Source organism: Muntiacus reevesi, chromosome 9, assembly GCF_963930625.1.
Source record: "Muntiacus reevesi chromosome 9, mMunRee1.1, whole genome shotgun sequence".
In the NCBI taxonomy this organism is placed as follows: Eukaryota; Metazoa; Chordata; class Mammalia; order Artiodactyla; family Cervidae; genus Muntiacus; species Muntiacus reevesi.
Window position 1 is genome coordinate 51,708,616 of NC_089257.1, and position 20,291 is coordinate 51,728,906.

Sequence of the window (20,291 nt, forward strand, 5' to 3'; positions counted from 1 at the left end):
GGACCCGAGATACAAGCCTAGTCTCCTGATTCCCAGCCTTGGAATCATAAACCTGATAGAAAGTGGCTCTTTTCCCAGCGCCATGTTGCCTCCTCTCTGTGGGTTTAGCCACCACCCTTCCCACTCCCCTCCTTGACCCTGAGCTTGATTGTCTAAGGTGTCAGCAGGGCCCCACTGCTCCCACCTCCTTGTTTATTGAGGTCTAGTAAAACCTGGGTGTGATATCACAGCACAGCTGAGACTTCTCTCAAGCTGTTTGACTTGTACTTAGGGACTTAACACTGTTGGGTCATCAGTATTCTGTTTTATATGGGTCTTGGGGTGAAAGATTAATGCAAGACAGGAAACGAAGGACCTGATGGCCCAGCCTCAGCAATAGTGGATTCACGTGGGTTTACCATTCAGATAAAAATCAGCTTTGTTGCTAAGCACGCGTCGTTCTGAGACTCTGAAGCTGAGGACATGGATCAAGTGCAGCCCGCACCGTCCCTTGCTCTTGACAGAGTGCACTTTGGGTTAGAGGCTGTCTGCCCGGTCGCTGTGCTGCTGGCGTGTGAACCAGAACGGAAGTCATTCACTTTTTTCTAGAGGGCTTCATTTGTCTTAGCACTTCCTGCTGAGCTCAAGGAAATGTATCATGAACTCTTTCCAGTGAGCAGGTGCTGGCTTTACAGACTTTACCTTGTTTTTCCTCACTATGGTCCTCTGAGAGAAATAAGCATGACTATTTGTTGTTTTGAGGAGAAAACAGGCAGATAACAGGCTAAGTAACTTGCCCACATCCCAGAGGGGCCAGGGCTCAGATGCAGGGGTTCTGATCTTAAAGCCTTTTTTCACTCCACATTTCACACGGCCTCTCTGCGTGGAGGAAAGAGAGCTGGGCCGAGTGACCAGGCATTGGTGAAGGCATCAAGCATTCATGATGGGGCTTCTGAATGCCGAGTGTCAGGCTCTGGTCTTGGCTGTGAGGATGCAAAGGTGAGTAAGGCCTGGTCCCTTTATACCCAGAAGCTCATGGCCTGTCCTGGAGGCAGGACTGATGTGTACAGAGTCACAGCCATCACTGTAAGCTCTGTCATAACGAGTCACACACCAAGTGCCCTGGAAACTGAGGAGAGAGTGACACAGGGAACATGGCATCAAACGTGTGCTCTCGGACTGGGGTATTGAGGGGTGAGCAGGAGATCTCCAGGCAGAGAGTTTGTCGACTGAACTGTGTGGTGGTATGAAGGCTTGATTTGGTACCTGGAAGTGAGGAGGAGTCATGGGCATGTTTTCTTCTCAACTGACATAGAAGGAGAGGAACTTTCAGTTGGGAGATAAGCTGGGGGAGGAGGGGTTTAGAGCTAGACCGTTAAGGGCTAATTGTGTGAGAGCTGTTGAAAGAAACATCAGTCAGAACCAGCAAAGATTCTCCAGATATGAATTCTCCAGGTATCTGAAGTACCCTTCCCTGCAGAAATGTGCATGGGGCTCGTGTTCAGATAGTTTATGCCCATTTCCTACATTTTGTGTCTCATTCACCAGTGGAGGTGTTTATTGATGGTGCTAAGACATCGGAGCCAGCCGGGCCGTGCTGACGGTTCATATTTAAAATGTCTCGGATTCCTCTTGCCAAATAAGCTGATAGCAGACACCCTTATGAATTCATGTGCAGACTTTCTCTCCAGGGACTGTTCTGCATTCCAGACCCAGCCACACAGTCATTCTGTAGGAGCTGGGGGTGTGGGGTGAGAAGGCTACTTAAAGATCAACGAAAATATATAGCTGTTTTTAAGGACAGTATTTACCAGGCAAGAGTATCTAGGAAATGGATCATTTGCCATGAGGGTAAGCCAGATGCTTTTAAAAAATCCAACCCTTCCGAGTGGGATGGGTCGTGGGGAAGAGAGAGAGCGCCCTCCAGGAACTCTTATATGTGTCCTCTCTGATGAGGTCCTTGCTGATGTCTGCCCCCAGCAAGTCCATTCCGGAAGCAGATCTTTGAGCCTGATGTACCCTTCCGGGAGGAGAGGGGAGCAAAAAAACCCAGACAGCAATCTGGGGTTCACAGCTTCCTGGTCTCAAATCACAGTCCATCTTTTGTGACCTCCTGTGTTTCATTTCTTTATAAGAAAAGAGAAAATCCTTTCTGGGACGATGGCTGCTTTAGAGAATGTCTTTTTCAGAACATAAGCCCAAACACCAAGAGAAGAGTCCAGCATCTTCATTCAGCCAACCCAAGTTTATTATGTCAAAATGGTGGGAGACTGTCTCCTGAACGTTGACAGAAAATTCACCAGCTCAGTCACACCTTCTGCTGTCCTTTCTGGGGCAGCTCTCTGGTGGAGTGTGAGTCAGAGAGGGGTATTTTGACTCACTGAGTGGAGAATGACCAAGCTGGCAGTCGCTGGTCCTGGAGTGCATCTCTGAGCTCACAGAAATGTGGCCTCTGCATGCCACCTGGAGAACCGGGTGTCCCTCCCTCAGAGCCCTGCGGCCCCCCACACAGGCCCATGTCGCCCTCCACATCAGCCTCGTGGCAGCTACCAGCAGTGCAGCACAACTTATCAAGCTAATCGTCTCCTCAGAAGTGGGGTCAGCAGTTGAGTGTATTTTAGGGACTGGTTCCACCCTGTCTTATCAGAGAGGCCTTTCTGCATTTGCTGTCTGAAACCCTGAATGGTTTTAAAGAGCTTTTGTAAAAATAGTTCATAGGCGACTTCAATTCCTCTGCACAATAAGAACGTGGCCCACACTTTCTCTCTCTCTTCTGCTCAGAGGTCTGAACCACCCCCTGGTAAGGGTCCCCTGGATGTGGGCACAGAGCGCCTTGGGCACGTCTGCAGAAGAGGAGCAGGTCTGCTCAGGGCTATCTCGACCTGTCATTCTCTGACCTGCTCACTTCCCAGAGGCTGCATCTGAGGACTGTTAAGCTGTGTTCATTTAGCACGTTGCCTGGCACAAGGTAGTCAGTGTCTGTGGGATGAATACCAGCAAGAAAACCCTCCAGTTTTCCAGCAGAAGCAAAAAGAAGTGAGCAGCTCCCAGGCCGAGTTGCCTGAGTGCTCTCAACAGCCCAGCGCACACTCCAGGAAAGATCCCTTTGGTCCTAGGTACAAAGGGATTTACGGATCTCCTATCTCCCGGGCTGGGTCTGGAAGGAGGGTCAGAAGAACTTTGATCCACATCCAGAAATTCCCCCACTCAAGACTGTGAGTCCTATTTTCAGTGATTCGGATAAGCACAACACACCAGCAAAGAGCGGTAACAGCAGCAAGGCACGGGAATGCGGGCCCCGCAGAAGCAGGGCAGAGCCCATCATGCTGGCATCCCCGGCTTGCCCAGCCCACTCCCCTCCCCCCAGCCCAACTGCTCCCTGGCTGAGCCTCCTCTGCTTGGATGCGTCTTCCAGGAGGTCTTCCAGGAGACTCCCGTTGTGCGTCTGTGCGTGGTCAGCCTGCTTCTCTACAGCACAGGGCTTTTCGCCTTTAAACCTCAGAGCCCAGCTTCCCAAGTATGTTGACAGGTGGGTAGCTTTGGAACAGCCCATTAGGCCTTTCTGACTCAGGCAGGGCTCACCTGCCCCGCCAGGTGCACACACCTGCTCGTAAAGGCTGACTGTGGTTCACAGGCCCTTGTGTGGAGACTGAGGTCGTGGGCGTGGCCAGCTGAGCTGCCAGCTGGGCGGACACCTCAGTGGAAGAAACAGGCAAGCACCCCCCTTCCCCTGCCCCAGGCACACCTGCTTGGAGGCCACCCGACAGTCAAGATCTAAGGAGGTATTATTTACATTGCTAATAACATTAATGACAATATAAACAACAAAGCATGTGTAATGGCAGATCAGGAAATTAATCCTGAAATTAGAGGTCTATAACTCCAATGGAAATGTCGGAAGCCCTTTGAGTGAACTCTAAAGATGATGGGTACAGTGTGAGCTGTTCCATTCCTCCTGAAATAAATTTTTACTAGTAAATATTCATTCAACAAAATGTACTAATTACCTACTAGGAGCAGACACCACACTGACACCAAAGTTAAAAAGATAAAAATCAGTAGACAATTTGTTAATGGATGAATTAGTCCAAAGGGACATAATACAAAAAGTTGAATTATTTGATTAAATATTGATTGAATACCGGTTGCATACTTAGAACTGAGCTGAGTACTCTGGGAAATGGAAAAGAAACAAAAGACGTTGGCCTTTTCTGTATAATGTAAAAACTGTAATGTTAAGTTTATACATTAATTGTCTACACAAGATTAATGCACAAAGCTGTTGGGTTCAAGGTTATAACTGTCTTTCTCTAGAAATTACTGAATGGTAGTTGCCCAGAAGCTAGGGAGGTGGAACTTGTTCCCCTGATGTCCAGAGTGCCTAGCAGGTTTCCCCTTGGACCTCAGACTATGTGGGAGTGTGCCCAGGAAGCTGTATTTTGGGTTGCTTCCTGATAAATCTTCTGGTATGCAATTAGTTTTGGTGGCCTCTGGCATAGAGTCTGGAAATTAGAAGAATGCATGGGAAAGAAAGCTATGACAAACCTAGATAGTGTGTTAAAAAGCAAAGACATCACTTTGCTGACCAAGGTCCGTATAGTCAAAGCTATGTGGTCTTTCTAGTAGTCATGCAGGGATGCAAGATCTGGACAATAAAAAAGGCAGAGTGTCAAAGAATTGATGCTTTCAAACTGTGGTGTTGGAGAAGTCTCTTGAGAGTCCCTTGGAAAGCAAGGAGATGAAACCAATCAATCTTAAAGGTAATCAACCCCAAATGCTCTTTGGAAAGATTGAAGCTGAAGCTCCAGTACTTTGGCCATGTGATGAGCTGACTCATTGGAAAAGACTCTGATGATGGGAAAGATAGAAAACAGAAAGAGAAGGGGATGAGATGATTGGATGGCATCACTGATGCAATGGTCATGAACTTGGGCAAACTCTGGGAGATGGCGAGGGACAGGGAAGTCTGGCATGCTGCAGTCGCAAAGAGCCAGACACAACTTGACGACTGAACAACAACTTGGGAAAGAGAGGTCAGTATGGGATGGGGAAGCTTTTGTTCCTGAAAGCTTCAGCTCATCCCTCAAGATCCAGCTCTGGCACCACTTCTTCTGTGGGCCTCTCTCCAGGCCACACGTGGGTCATTCAATCTCCCATCTCTCTGTCCACACATCTTGCTACCCATCTCTGTGTAACTCTTATCTATAATCATTATAAGAATTGATTCCCTGAATGGACTGTGATGACAGCATTCTGTTAGTACTATGAGGCCAGACTTTGCTTCAGATGATGGGTAAGATTTGAGCAGGGGTGGGAGGAAGAAGGCTGAGACTGGATGTAAAGCATCAAATAGCCCAGTCTGTCTGATGCAGCCACAGAGGAGCCCTAATACCTTTGGGAACTGAGCCTAATGGGAAATAGGGACCGCATGGAGTAGGCTGATGAGACCATCAGGGGAGTTGGGACTTACGCAAGGGGGTGTAGGAAGTCCTGATAGCTTTATGAACAGAGCAGGGTGGTGCTGGTCAGATGGGAAGGGGAAGATGGGGAGTGGAGGCTAGTTAGGAGGCTTCCATGATAATTCTGGTGGTGGTTAGAGAGAAAGGGCGGTCACAGTTCATGTCACTATGTAACCTAAATGTTGTGGCTGCTCTTGATTGGACTTTCCCAACAAGCAATGGTTACTAAGCATCTACTATTGCCAGAGGCACAGGCGCCTGGCCCTAGATGTGCAGTCTCTGGCATCAGACAGTTCACAGTCCATTGAGGTAGGCAGACCCAAAAGCAGTTCACACAGTAGTCTGTTTGCAATGATCACTGGAACCTCCATGGAGTACAGCGTGGGAAAACAAGGTGTGGGGAAGCCAAGGGAAGACTTCAAAGAACAGTGCAGCCAAGGATACTGCCTAGCCTGGCGTCACTGAGTTTCATCCTCATGTAATGCAGTGGGATCAGGACTGTTATTATCTCCATTTTATGGATGAGGAAACTGAGGTTCAAAGAAGTTAGGTGACTCATCCAGGCTCACACACCTAGTAAGTGGTGGGTCAGGTTTGTAATAAGTCTGCCTGACTCTGGAATCTACCTTGGGACCCCTCTGACATTCTGCTGCCTTTAATGTTTCAGTCCTAAAGCCGACTGGGTTTTTACCAAGTGAACGGAGTCTGGATAAACTTTCTGGATGGAGCGACCAGCATAAGCAAAGGTGCAGGGAGGGTAGCCTGAAAGATGTCAGTTTGTCAGGGAGCTGCAGATGGCTTAGCAAGTCTGGACTTGGAGGGGATGGGGACATGGTGAGGAGACAGGCTGGAGAGCAGGCAAGGGGCAGATCATGAAGGGGGCTTTTGTCTTGCTCTGGTAAGATGTTTGGTTCTCACCCTGAAGACAGTTAAGGAGTTGATGAAGGATTTAAAATAGGAACAGGACCTGACCAAGTGTGTGTTTCTGGTGGAAGGATCCCTCTGGCAGCAGCTCAAGAGAGAGGCTGGTGGATTGGAGGGAGCAAACAGGAAAGGGCTTATGAGGAGTTTCTGAGAGTTCAGGTGACTGGCTGGCTCCTCAAGATAAGGGAAAGGGGACAGAGAAAGTGACTCCAGGAGATTGGTGTGAGAGTCTGAGTGCAGATGATGCCATTCACTGAGGATGGGGATGCAGGGAGGTGAGGGCAGAAGGAAAACTGACCACATGTGAGGTCTCTGTAAGATAGTCAGGGGAAGTGTGTAACTGGTAGTTGAATACAGACCTGGAAAGCAGTTCAAGGTTCACAGTGGGTCATCGGGATGTCAAGTGTGCTGGATCTGTGGGAATGTTGAGAATGAGAGGGGTGGTGAAGTTTAGAACCTTGGGAGATTTCAGGAACATTCAGAGAAAGAAATGTGTCTGCAGTAGACTGAAGATGGGAGAGACCATGAGCAAGATGAAGTCTGGTAAGTGACAACTGGATTTAGTGACAGAGTTGATGTTGACCTTGGGTATGATGCCTGGAGTGGGCTATGTGTATGAGTGGGAATGAGATTCTGGAAGATTAAAGGGTGAATGAGGTGAGGAAGTGGATATTGCCAGGCTAGACTCTACTACAGAAGGAACCTAGGCTGGGAAGGGAGGGGGAGGGTACCATTTTGTTTTCTCCAATATGAGCAAGAATAGATCAAATTCTCATTGAATTTGTGCACATTTTTGAGACTGACTTCGCACTGATAAATTCACACCTCAGAAAAAGAACAAAAAAACTTTTGTTAGGCAATGAATTCTTCTCTTTTCTATGTTTGGTTTGAAAAATGGCATAATTCTTCAAAATGAGGGGCCTTTGGAAGATAGACCCCATGAGACATGGCTGGGTTTTGAGCTTCTGGGGCCAGGACTGCTCTGCGGTCGTCCTGGGCTCCTGGGTACAGCGTTTGTAGAGCGAGCAGGCGTCGTTGAGAAATCCTTTTCAAGTTCACTTTTCCATGACTTCTGTGCCTCCTCCCTAGCGTTCTTCTCTATCCTCCAGACTAATTACTAGGGTTGCAGTTCCCGAGACCTGAACTCAGCTGTGCAGACACAGAGGCTCACCTGGGAAGTGACATTATGGTTGTGCTAGGCAAAGACTTGGTGGAAGATATACTTTAACTGTCCCATCTCAGCTTAAGGTAGATAAAGGGGAGATGATCGCCCTTACTGTCTATGTGAACGTGCCCTAGTTTCTGCTGCGGTTTGGCTTGGGCTACCTCGGGGTGGTGGGAGTCATCCCTGGGCAGTGGGCTGGAGTGACTTTAGATAAGGTCACCTAAGCCTGCCCTGTAAGAGGCACCTTCATCCGGTTCTCACAGATGTTTGTGACTTGCTCAAGGGAGTGCTAGAGAAGACTCAGAAGTCTGCATTCTTTCGACTGCACCACATGGGCTTCTAGGCGCTCAGGACCTGAGGGCTCAGGGTTGTTGAAACCAAGGAAATGACTAGCCTCTCCATCCTAATCTTGTGTCTTATTACAGGGAAGGATGTGGATTTTCACCACAGGGTATAAATGTGTGGGGAGAGGTGCTTAAGGGAGGGGCGGTCAGCCATATTTCTGGGGCAGGTCAAGCAACTTTTCCAGGGTATGGAGAGCCTAATGAAAGGGAAGGTAGCAAATGCCAGAAATAGTTGTTTGGAAGTCAGCCTACAACTGTGTTGGTGACAAGAGGGAGGTTAATGCCCGTGTGATCAACCTTCTTACTGGGAGGGGGTGCTTTCTGACCCAGGCTAAATTTGACATACCCACGGTACTATGGTTTACCCACTGGATTAGTTGATACTTCCTGCCTAAAAGATACAGCCTTGATTCTCAGTGTCTTCACATGCTTCAGGTTTATTTCTCACATGTGTGAGGTCCAATTGTTCTTGGTTATAGAGGATTTTTCTCCCACTGGGCATCAGGGGGCCTAGCTCCTCCTCCTCGTGGCCTTGCCATCTTGCACATGTGATTTCTGAGGCTGCTGCGCTCTGACAGACATGGAAAGAGCCTGGAGGATCGCCATGAGAGGTTCTCATGGGTGGGTCCTAGAAGTTGTGTGTATCTCTTCTGCTCACATTCCATCACCTTGAACTGGTCATGTGGACTCACACAGCTGCAAGGAAGGGCCCAGGAGCAAGGAGAAATATGTCTGGTAATCAGCTGGCCTATCTCTGCCACACCCACCCAGGATAGAAAGTTACCCCTTGGCTGACATTTTATTGTTGTATTCATCACTGTTATCCAAAACTGCATCGAGATCTCATTATGAGAGATCCTAGCATTTGGAGTGTGGTGAAAGAAGGAGAGTATCATGAACCAAAGGGTCTAGATCAGAGACCGTGTCCCTGATGTGGTGTGTGAGGCAGAACTTGGATCCCTCCATCCATTTTGTGTGGGAGCAGTATGGGATGATGGTCATGGATATGGGCTCTGAACTCAGACTATAGGACTTTAAGGCATAGCTTTTGTTCTTCTGGCTGTGTGACTTTGCCAAGTTGCAGACTTTTCTAATTCTTTGAAAAGTGGGGATAATAAACAGTGTCTCATGATGCCTTGGCTTCTTACAATGATTAACTTCTTTAATACATAGGAAGCTTTACCATATTGCCTAAAACTTTATAGATGATCATTAAATGTCAACAATTATTATGTTCCCAAAGGTTGAACATCTGTTCATTCATTTTGCACATACTGTATAGAAAGGATCTTGTGCTGGGAACCGGGAGTAGGGAAGTGAAAAATTAAGTTCAGCACAGAAAGACTTACTGTGACTGAGCCAAGTACAGGTGCTGTGGAAGGGATCCATTCCATTTGGGGAAGGGGTCAGGGTTAGGGAGGTGGGGAGTGTCTAGAGGAAAAGAGCCTTGAAGGAAGATTAGGAGCTAGTGGGGTAGGGATTGGTTCACATCCATGTGCTTTGCTTAAGAACAGTAAGGATGGTATATGATATGTCAGACGTACTGTTTTTTTCAAATTGGCAAGCTTATTTGCCTTGCAGCAAGATTCTGCTAACATGACAAGGATTCATACCCAGTGTCCCTGAAATTGATGTTAGTCAATGAAAAATGTGTAAAGCTCTGATTTGGAGAGACAAAAGTGTCATCTAGTTACATATCCATTGTCTCCCCTCATTTGAGCCCGATGGCATGTCCACCAGATCTGAACTGATCTAGATGGGCCCTCAGGGAGTCTTTAGGGAATCTGTGTGCTGCAGGGAAGAATGCTCCCTGCTTTCACAGAACGAAGTCTGCTGACTGTTCTGTCCTGGTCCTGTTAGACCACAGGAGTGTTCTCCCCAGGCAAGGGATGGTAGACGCTGGGAGCGAAGACCAGGAAGCCCCTACCCAGCCTTCTCTGTGATGTTGATGCAGATTTTACAGGTGTTGAGTGGGGAGTGGGTGACAGTGGTGGTGGTGTCCCGGGAAAGGCAGAATAAGAGATAAAAATTTGGAATTTGGCAGGGCTGAACTTCCAAAGGCTTCCTGGAGTCAAATGAGGTTTGGAAGAAAGACTGAAAGATGCCTACATGACTTACAAAAAAACCCAACAACAACAAAAAATTATGCCACTGAGCCAAATAAAAAACAATAGGATTCTTTCACTGTTTATTTTATTACATTTTAACTCAAAAATATTTTTTAAAAAATAGGTTTGTTGTTAATTAGGCCACAGATTCTGTACTCTGGCCCTGGGCAGCTCCTACTGGAAGGTGGTGATAGTGGTTTGTTTGTTTTTTAAAGGATTTTATTTTTTTGTTGTGGGAGAATATACATGACAAAATTTACTATTGTGGCCATTTTTAAATGTTAGAATTCAGTGGCTTTACATGGCTGTACAACGATCACCACCATCCACCTCTAGAACTTTTTCATCATCTCAAATTGAAGTTCTGTCCCCATTAAACAATAACGCCCGTTTCCCTCTTTCCCCAGCCCCTGGTAACCACCCTTCTACTTTCTGTGTCTATGAATTTGCTTATCTCAGGTACCTCCCACCTCTGGGAGTTTTGAGAAAGGCTAGACTCCTGAAAACTGGAATCTGCACTTGACAGTCCTCCCAGGCAGCCAGTGTGTGATGAAGGCGACTCAGAGCATGTGCCGAACAGGCCGCTTAGTTTTTGTTGGTGAAATGGACTCGCTGTATGTACTGAGATGGGTGTTGTTTTGTCAGCTCCTGGGCTGTAACCTAGGGCTTCTCAGGTGGCACCGATGGTAGAGAACCCACCTGCTAATGCAGGAGACCTAAGAGACGCCTGTTCGATCCCTGGGTCGAGAAGTTCTCCCGGAGAAGGAAATGGCAACCCACTGCAGTATTCTTGCCTGGAGAATCCCATGGATAAAGGAGCCTGGTGGACTACAGTCCATAGGGTCGCAAAGAGTCAGACATGACTGAGTGAGCACGCGGACTGTAAGCAGGGAAGCAGGTGTCTGTCTTGTGGAGTTTGGCTGGTCATGGCTCTTTGGAAAGGGGCCTGCCTCACTGGACTTGAAGGTCTGTGATCCAGAGAGCAGAAGTGTGAGAGGAATGCAGCCTTGGGGGCCTTATCCCTCACCTGTTGGAATATAAGCCCCTTCATTAAATTAACAGTGTCAGGACTTCTTACAGGAAGGCCCTTTCTTTTCTGGAGAAAAACAGCACTGCTAGTAAGACTGGAGTCAGACTGGTCAGAGGAAGGGAAGATACATGAGACCAAGATAGTCTAGCCAGGGAGAGAAGACTCCAGGACTTGGGATGCATATATAGGAGGGAGTTACAAAAGCTGTATGTGCTTCCAGTGGAGAATCTGGGAAATACAGAAAAGTATAAAGCTACAAATAAATCAACTGAAATATCATCACACACACACACACACACACACACACACACACACGGCCAGGGATCATGTTTGGCTTGATTCCTTTCTCCTCTGGATATTACTATAAGGAGTTGGAATTGTTGAGCACCTTAATCTGTACACACACACACACACACACACACACACACACACACACACACACCATGGCCAGGGATCATATTTGGCTTGATTCCTTTCTCCTCTGGATATTACTATAAGGAGATGGAATTGTTGAGCACCTTAATCTATATCCTGCTCTTTTCACCATGATTTAGGGCATAAGCATTTTCCCCAAGGATTAAATGTCTTCATAAATATTATTTTTAAAAGACTGCCTAATACGTTATTGCTTGGTTGCACCATAACTTAAGAAGCCACACCCTGTGTGACATTTGCCGGCTCTCGGAACCTGAAAGAACTTCAGAGACTACAGAACTCACCCTGTTTAATTTACACAGCGACTTCAGAAAAGGCAGGTTGTATTATTAACATTTCCATCATCATGGCTCATGTCAACTGGTGACTAAGAGCGTGGATTTGGAAGTGAGGTGGAACTGAGCTCCTGTACGGCATGCCCATTCAGTACTTGGCATATGAAGGGGGTTGCTTGCCCCTCTGAATCTGCCTTCTCTTTTGTCAAACAGGGATGGTTAAATGAGATCACGGATGTGAAAGATCTGGGACAGGGCCTGGCACCCAGTGAGCAGCTGAGCAGTGCAGTTGTTGCTGTTCTGATGAGGCTCAGTATCCTCATCCCCAGGCCCAAATTTTGCCTGCCTCAAAGGCTGTGCTTCTCCTAGAGGTTCATACAGATGGGCTTAGCAGTACAGCAGAGATGTGGGGCACTGGCCAGAAATCATTATGGAAAAAATTTAAATTTGTGTGCACACATGTATACACACACACATATACACAATACACATACATGCGTATATAAACATTTATGCACATACTTATATATATGCATACATTAGCATGAACACATGCATATACATACAGTAACCACACATGGCAAACTTGCCTTGCAGGAAAGTGAGATGATCAAGTTCTGGAATCACCCCCTACCCTCAAAGTCCTTGCTTCTCATAGAGTAGATACAGAGAGACAGCAAGCGAATCACTATACCCTCTAGGCTTCCTGGCACTTTGACTGGTCAGCATATAGCTCTCTGACTCATGGGGGTGGGGGTGGAGGGTTGACCTAGGTCATCCTGGGATCTGTTAGTGTGAGTGATTCCACGAGGAAATGGACTGAGGTGAGGAAGAGGGAATGCGTGAGGTCATTTCAAGCCAGAGCAGTGGAGTCAACTCACTATTGAAAGACAGTGAGGAGAGTGCTGAGGATGGATAGGCAAGACCACAAGGCCCTGGACTCTCAGAGGAGGAGCAGCACAGAAGGCCAGGGGCTGCAATGGGCCTGGAGTCTCTCTGCTGAGCTCCCCACCTGGGCCAGTGTAGACAGAGGGCAGTGCCCAGGCCCTGCTGCAGGCTAGGTGCTTGGGTGGGCTTTCACAGTACCTCTCTTGGATATGTTTTCATTAGCCTTTCCAGTTGGGCTCTAGAGGGCGTGTGTAAGAAGACTGCATGTGTGGGTTCAGCCTGCATAGAAAGGGCTTTGACTTCCTGTGGGTGATCTCGAGGGCTAAAACCAACATCGGGGAGAAGCCGTTGGAAAGACAGCATCGATCTTGCTGGGGAGGGACCAAGAGGAATCATCTCACTGAGGCTCTCTTCCTGTCAGTGGAGACAAGGGTGGGGCAGGCTGCCCCAGGAAGCGGTGCGTGCTCGATCTGGGGAGGTGACGGAGGGAAGGCTGGGGACCCCTGGCTGTAAGGAAATTACAAGGGGGCCCTTTCAGCCCCTTCCCAACCTTGGGAGTTGCCCCAGGGTTAGGTTCAAGTTGGTGCCACATGCCCTGGTAGATGGAAATCCAGACCTCCTTGCGTCAGGTGAGAAGATGACGTCTGCAGACATCACCTGTAAAGCAGGTGTTCTGCCTGTGCTGGGCTCTGTAGAGATATAGTGTGTGAGGATTTCCCACTGTTTTGGCCCTGGCTGCCTCCTGCCTCATCTCAGATGTTGGATCCAAGTAGCCATGCCTGAGGGTCTTCTGTGTGTGAGGTGTAGAGCCGAGGGCTTTAAGTCTTTGCAGCAGCTCTGCGAGTGTATGGGGTGAAAACCTCCCCATCTTTCACTGCTGAGGAAACTGAACCCTGCCCCCATGGCCCTTTGGGGTGGTTAACCTAAGAGTTTGAATAGGGGTTTGGCAGTGGAAATGACAAGAGGGTTTGGTTTTTAGATTGCATTTGCCTTGAAATGTGTCTGTGAGCCTTGAGGGTGGGGTTGAGGGCTGCCATTTCCTCATTCTGGTTTGAGAGAAGGTTTTGCTCACTGTCTCTTCCAGCTTTCTTTCAGTTTTTCTAGAATTCCCTCTTTTATTTATTTATTTGACTGGGCCATGTCTTAGTTACAGCATGCGAGTTCTTTAGTTGTGATATGCGAACTTTTAGTTACAGCATGTGGAATCTAGTTCCCTGACGAGGGATCGAACTTGGGCCACCTGTATTGGAAGTGTGGAGTCTTAGCCACTGGACCACCAGCGAGGTCCCATCTTTTATACACTGCCTGGTCACACTCTTTGATGCCATTTCACAGGTGATGAGGCCAAAGAACAACAGAGGTGTGGGAGTCCCACACATGAGTATACTGGTAACTCCTGGGCCAGGAGCTTGTCCCTTATTTTGAGGACTACTCAGGGCTTCTACATAAACCTTGAACTTGTCTCCCAGATGTTAGGGGCTCAAGAACCCATTACCAGTGCTGGCAATCTGAAACTCTGAGCTTTAATTTGTAACAGCCAGAGACAGGGAGAAGCAATGGCTTTGTGACTCATGAAGTCACATAGGCAGAACCACAAATAAGGGACTCGTTGGCAAAGACCAAATTGCTTCAAGGCTATTCTTAGAAACTAAAGCATCATGTCTTGTTTCTTCCCAGAAAAATGCAGAAACCTTTCATATTTCTGAGTAGTTCATTTATTTATATTTCATACCAAACTCCAAAAAGGCAACAACTGGGTAGTGATTGACAAGGAAGGCTAACAAGGGCTATTACCCAGGATCCTCTGGCTTAACTAATCCTGACCTCCTTCTCTGGTGGAAAGAGAAGGGTATCCAGCAAAATACTACACTTCAGTTTCTGGAAACTCAGACTCAAACTTATGGGAGTCCTTCTAAGTCAGCCTTTCTAGTTCATTCACAAAACTACCTTGTACCATGGATGTTTTCAATTCATCATTCAAACTTCTTCATGTGGGGTTCCCCACATTTCATATGGGAACTTAAAATTTAGAAGGGGAGTTAGTTGTCCAAGGTTACACAGCTAGGAAGTGGATTTGAAACCAGATCTTCTGTATTGAAAGCCCATGGCCTCTAAAGTACTGGAGTGGGGTGCCATTGCCTTCTCCGGAAGCTAGTACTAGTGGTCATCAATTATATTCTCTTCATTTTGGTATGATGGTGTTTGGGCCATTTGATGAATGGCTCACATCACAAGTGGTGGTCATCAGGGAGTCATAGGTGCTAAATACATCACACATGATTGAATTTATTCCTTACCACCCTATGACTTGAGTATTGGTATCCCCATTGAGCAGATGAGAAAGCAGGCTGAGAAACGAGATAACCTTCCAAGGGTCCTGTGGCTAGGGAGTGCCTGAGACCAGACCCCCACCTGGGTTTGCCAGACTCCATATATATCCAGATGCTCTTCTGTGAGGAGACCTACTCCTAGGGGGTGTCAGTCATTCCTAAGATCTTTGACTTAAACTAGAAAATGATTTTAAAGGCTGAAACTAGACTCTCTAGATGCAGGGCGGCAGGGCCGAGGCTGGCACGGGCTGCGGGGGCACAGCCCCAGGCAGGGCTTATCTCCTCCTGTCCAGTCATCTCCCTCCACCTCCTCGTATCTCCCTCCAGATAGGAGCTAGTTCCTGCAGCTCTCACGCCCACCCACGGCCCTCAACACCACTCTGGCTCTTTCCCTTGGAGCTGTAAAATTAAGCTGTTCACTTTTCTTTCGGAGGAGGAGAGGAGGCAGCTGGCATTAGGAAGAGGCAGGTTCTTCCAGTTTATAAATTATTCTCTGAGAGTTGGGTCTAGCTTGATAACTCAAAACAGTTCACCATTTTAGACAGGGAGGAGAGGGAGAGTGACTTGGAGAACTGATTTTCAAAGTTGTTTTTTCAAACTGGGGCATTCCCCAGATTCAGATCCGCTGCAGGTGATGGCTTCAGCATACATCTTCATATCTACCCAGTGCCTCCTTGGGCCAGGTTCTGCCTTCACTCCCATATCTCACCCTCCACAGCAGCTCTGCAGGCTCTCATACAAAAGGAACAGCTGGGGCTCAGAGTTTATGTGGTTTGTGTGAGGCCAGGTGGGCAGCGAGGGGCCAAGCTGAGCTTTGGATATGGCTTTAAGAGCCCCAAAGCCTGTGGTTTTCCTCTCCACCACCTGCCCATCCCATACTACAGGATTTTGGTGGAATTCAAGTAGCTTTGCAGCTGCCAATTAGCTACTCCAGCCCTTCTTCAGTCCCTGGCATAGAAGTGCTTCCAAAGATAGATAAAGACTGAGGATGTTAATATGCTCGGAAAAGCAGATAAGTCTTGTTCTCTGTTTATACTCTCTGGGTGGTGAGTCCTGCTCAGGGGAAAAGCTGAGACGCAGGAGGAGGCAAAGTTTATGTGAGTGATACCAATGTGAGCACTGCAGACACTAAAGGTTCTGACTGATCCACGTGGGAGAGAATCCCATGTCTTTTCAGTCCCGGGTAGAGCACAGAGCCAGCTTTTGAAGTTGGTTGAATTTGTTGAGTTGAGGGGACCAGAGGACAGAGGCCTGACTGCAGAATAGAGTTTGGCTGGGTCTGAAGCAGGGAATGTACTATTTTCCCTTCTGCTGAGTCTTGTGCCAGGCCTGTTGGAAGCTCTTGGAGAAACAGGGACGGGAGGGAGGTCCTATGCTGTAGCCTGAGCCATTTAACCCATCAGATTCTGGGTGTCTGGAGAGCTTGTCTGCCCCCAGCGAGCAGCCCCTCACAGGTGGCGCCCAGCCAGGTTCTGCGTAACATGCATGTGTGTGCTCTCCTTCCCCCTGCCCTGCCAGTTTCTTTCCTCGTTGCGCCTGGGCAATCCTCAGCTGCCTCCTTCTCCAGTCCGCCCCTGCCGTCTCATCTTCCCAAAGACTTATCTCACCCCGCTGCTCTGTCTGTACCCCACGGCCCACTGGAGAATCCCGGTCGCCTCTACAGTCTGCCCCCCGACACCTTGTCACGAGTCCTGAATTCCCAATGCCTTGAACTTGCTGTCACTCTGCAGCCATGCTGGCTCTTTCCAGATCCATGCCTCTGTATGGTCCATTCCCAAGTCGTCTAGCGAAATCCACCTCATTCCTGAAATCGCAGCGTTTTGGCATTTCCCTGTTGTGGCTCCTCTGGGCTTCTCCAGGCTCTGTTGAACATCTCCTTCTCTGGGCTTCCATGTGCTGTGTTCAATTTTACAAGCGCTGGCCTGTTGTCTTGTAATCAACTATTTACGGGTCTGCCTTCCTCGCTAGTCCCTGTCTCTGTATCCTCCTCTAGCATCTAGGGTGATGTGTGGCCCTTGCTAAGGCACCAGTAGCTATTGCTTAATGAATGAGTAAAGGATTAAGGAAGAAGATAAACACCATCCTCTGCTTTTAGTTTTATAAGGCCAGCCCGCAACTCAAGCGCACCCACAGTGGCGTTTCTGTCTGGAGAGTGGGAAGCTACCCAGCCCGAGGGCTTTGTCGCTGTTTGCTGACCTCCTCCTGCCAGGCCTCTGTCTGGGAGCTTGGTAAGCTCTGCCCTCTGTTTACAGACTCCCTCAAGCCCCCCTGACAGCAGGGCCAGCCCCAGCTCCTCCATGCTCGTTTTCTTGCACCGGCTTCAGATTCTGGAAAAATAGCTAGTACTTTGGAAAATCAGTCTAATTTATTTTTGTTCCTTTGAAACTTAAATGACTTTCCTAAGAAAATGCCTGAGGTTAGAGTGGTGCAGAGAAGAAAGGATGATGGCCAAAACCCCAGCAAGCTATTTTTTTTATGTGAATGAGCCTCCGTCACATTTTTCTTTCCTTTAGCACTTGTTCCAAATAGCTCCCAGCTTGGGCTTACAAAGCACAGACTCATTTTGTGCATCAGGAGGAGACCCACATGTCTCTCTGTCTTTCTGTATGTCTCATTCTCATTGAAGTGGATGCTGTCCTTCCTGCAGACTTGAGAAGTTGCCATTTGTTGTCTGTATAAAGAGAAGATCCTCCCTCTGATAACTAATGAAGGAAGATGTAAAAGTGTGATGTCTAAAGACAGGTGGGATGGTGGTCATGAAATCTAGAGAGCTTTACTTTTTGGGAACTGTGCATTTGTGTCATGTGGTTAGGTTACATTAATATTAGTCAATCAGTTTACAGTACCAAGAATTATAGGTTTTCAGCAGTGTGAAATCTGGGTTTTTGGGTTTGTTTGTTTTCCTTTTGCTAGTTCCTACTTCCAGAACCGTCTGGCTTATGGCAAGATTGACCAGATAATGTTGACATCAGCCAGGGTATGTCTTTGGCAATCTGTAGTTGTTTGCAGCCAGCCAGGGGAGTGGAGTGTTGGGGAGAGAGATTGCCAGCAAGGCAGCATTGCCAGGTTAGATGGTATGATTATACCTCTCCTGTAGAGTATGTATGGTTGGTATTATGTTTAGTATGTTAGTATCTTAAAGGAATTGTATTTTTACCTCTCTGCACTCTCTCCCCACTCTACTCTCATCCGTGGAGCTCACCTCTGCCTCGATCTACCTTTGCAGGTGTGACGTTTCTCCAGGTACTTCATGGTGTTCTCCTCCACCCTCTCCACATCACTGCTCTGCGTGGCTCCTGAAACATGGGGGAAAATGAGGATGAGAAGCAAACCCAGGCCGGGCAGATATTCGAGAACTTTGTCCAAGCTTCCACATGCAAAGGTACCCTTCAGGCCTTCAACATCCTCACCCGACACCTGGACCTAGACCCTCTGGACCACAGAAACTTTTATTCCAAGCTCAAGTCCAAGGTGACCACCTGGAAGGCCAAGGCCCTGTGGTACAAACTGGACAAGCGTGGGTCCCACAAAGAGTATAAACGAGGAAAGTCTTGTATGAACACCAAGGTAAGGGAACCCCTGCATAGACGCTTCTTACCCTGTGGGGCATGTGGGTTGGCTTGTTGGGAGGTTAGGAAGCTGTTGTCACTTTGCCATCGTAAGGTTCTTAGCAGGTGTGGATGTGTTTTATTGTTTGACTCAGCTGAAGGTTACCTTTGTTTGTATGTGCACAGTTTATCTTGGTTGGGGGCTTCTATCCTATCATGGTGGTCTCAGCAATTCTTCTTATGTGCTTTCTGAGGCACAGAAAATAAAGGTGTCAAATTGAAAAATATTCATAACCTAAAAGCTGAGAGCTATGCTTTATTTGGTATGGACTTGTAGGATTTTTCAGGAGACAGCATCTCAAGTAGGAGAGAATTGCTCCAAGGAGGGGAGGAGAGGAGCCAGGTTATATGGAAGTTTTGCAACCAAGGGCAGATAGTCTGAACATCAAGATTATTTCTGAATAAAGCCAGATACCCCAAGTTAAGGAAATCAGTGCTCTTCGAAGATGCAAGAGTCTGGGCTCACAGAAATCATTCCTTTGATAACGCACCTCAGCTATCTGGGGCCAGTGTCCTGTTTGTATATCCTGAGTTCCTCAGGGCTCACTGTAGGGAGTGGCTCTAGTCCTGTAGCTGCTAGATGGCAGGTATTCGTCTCCTTTCTGAGTGCCCTTAAGGCTCACCAGCTGGCACTGGAGGGCTGCAGTTGAGGATGACTTGACACATCCTTGTTTATTGACATGGCACGAAATATTCCACTCATCAAAGGCATGCTTGATGTTATCCTGTTTCTGCTATTACTACTACCACTACTTCTAGGAGCCTTTATTTACCAAGTAGCTTCTCTGGGCCAGGCCCGTTCTGTATGAGGTCTCACTGAACAGTACGGTAGTCCTTTGGGTCACTTAAGAGATATGGAACCTGCAGTCAGTCTCACTTAAGGCCACACAACAAGAAGGCAACCTCAATCTCTCTGATTTTAGGGCTTATGCCCTGAAGTCCCTGGAGAGACATTATTAGTGTTGTGCTCCTCTGGGAACAAACATTTGAGAAAGATCCCCTGACTTTAATTGGCTAAGAAATAGGTCTTTGGTATTTATTACCATTTCCTCCCTCTCTTTCTCTTCCCCTTCACATCTCTGCATTCTCCACCACCCCATCCCCTTCCTCTGCTCAGGATCACACGTAGGTGACATCGGTGAACCTACGTCATCATGTCTCTGATAGCTAGCACATCATGTCTCTGATAGCTCTGCATCGCCCATCCCCGAATGGGCAGCTAGAAGTCAAGACTTCCCTGGGGGCTGTCAGCCCTGGGCACTGGTCCAGGCTGTGTGTTTAGGTTAAAAGCAATCGTGCTGTATTTAGACCTCACAGGAGGTAGCTCGGCCAGAGCCCTTGGAATTCTAGTTGGTGCCAATCCTGGACAAGAGGATTGAACTCTCCATAGAGATCAGAACTGTTGTGTTTTTGTTTTGGTGATGCGGAGCTGTTGAGTCCACCGTGGGATACAGCCACTTTCCCTTGCCCTGGGGAAGACAGCTGCCAAGCTCCTCTGAGCCTGGGACACGCAGACTGGATAGGGTATAGGAGAGCATTTCGTCAGGCGAAGCAGCAGTCATTTTAGCCCAGAGCATACTAGCTATCCAGGAAGGGCTTGACCATAACCTGCTGAGCTCCGGCCTGACCCAAGGAGAAAAAAGCTTTAAAGAAAGAAGCGGGGGGGGGTGGGGGGGGGTGGGGAGACCAGTATCCTAAGTGCCATCCTCACCCAGCACCTCCTTTCTAGCTGTTGTAGCTTCATGG

General features: G+C 47.9%; 1 protein-coding gene across 6 annotated transcripts in view; it reads left to right on the top strand.

Moving 5' to 3' along the window:
- The window catches only part of MICAL2 (microtubule associated monooxygenase, calponin and LIM domain containing 2), a 234,378-nt gene that overhangs the window by 33,386 nt on the left and 180,701 nt on the right, over positions 1–20,291 (top strand). For all 6 annotated transcript variants that reach the window (XM_065943806.1, XM_065943807.1, XM_065943808.1 and 3 more), the window contains exon 3: positions 18,164–18,504. In XM_065943806.1, coding sequence (XP_065799878.1) covers positions 18,241–18,504 — 264 coding nt within the window. In that variant the 5' untranslated portion in view covers positions 18,164–18,240. The remainder of the gene's footprint in view (positions 1–18,163; positions 18,505–20,291) is intronic.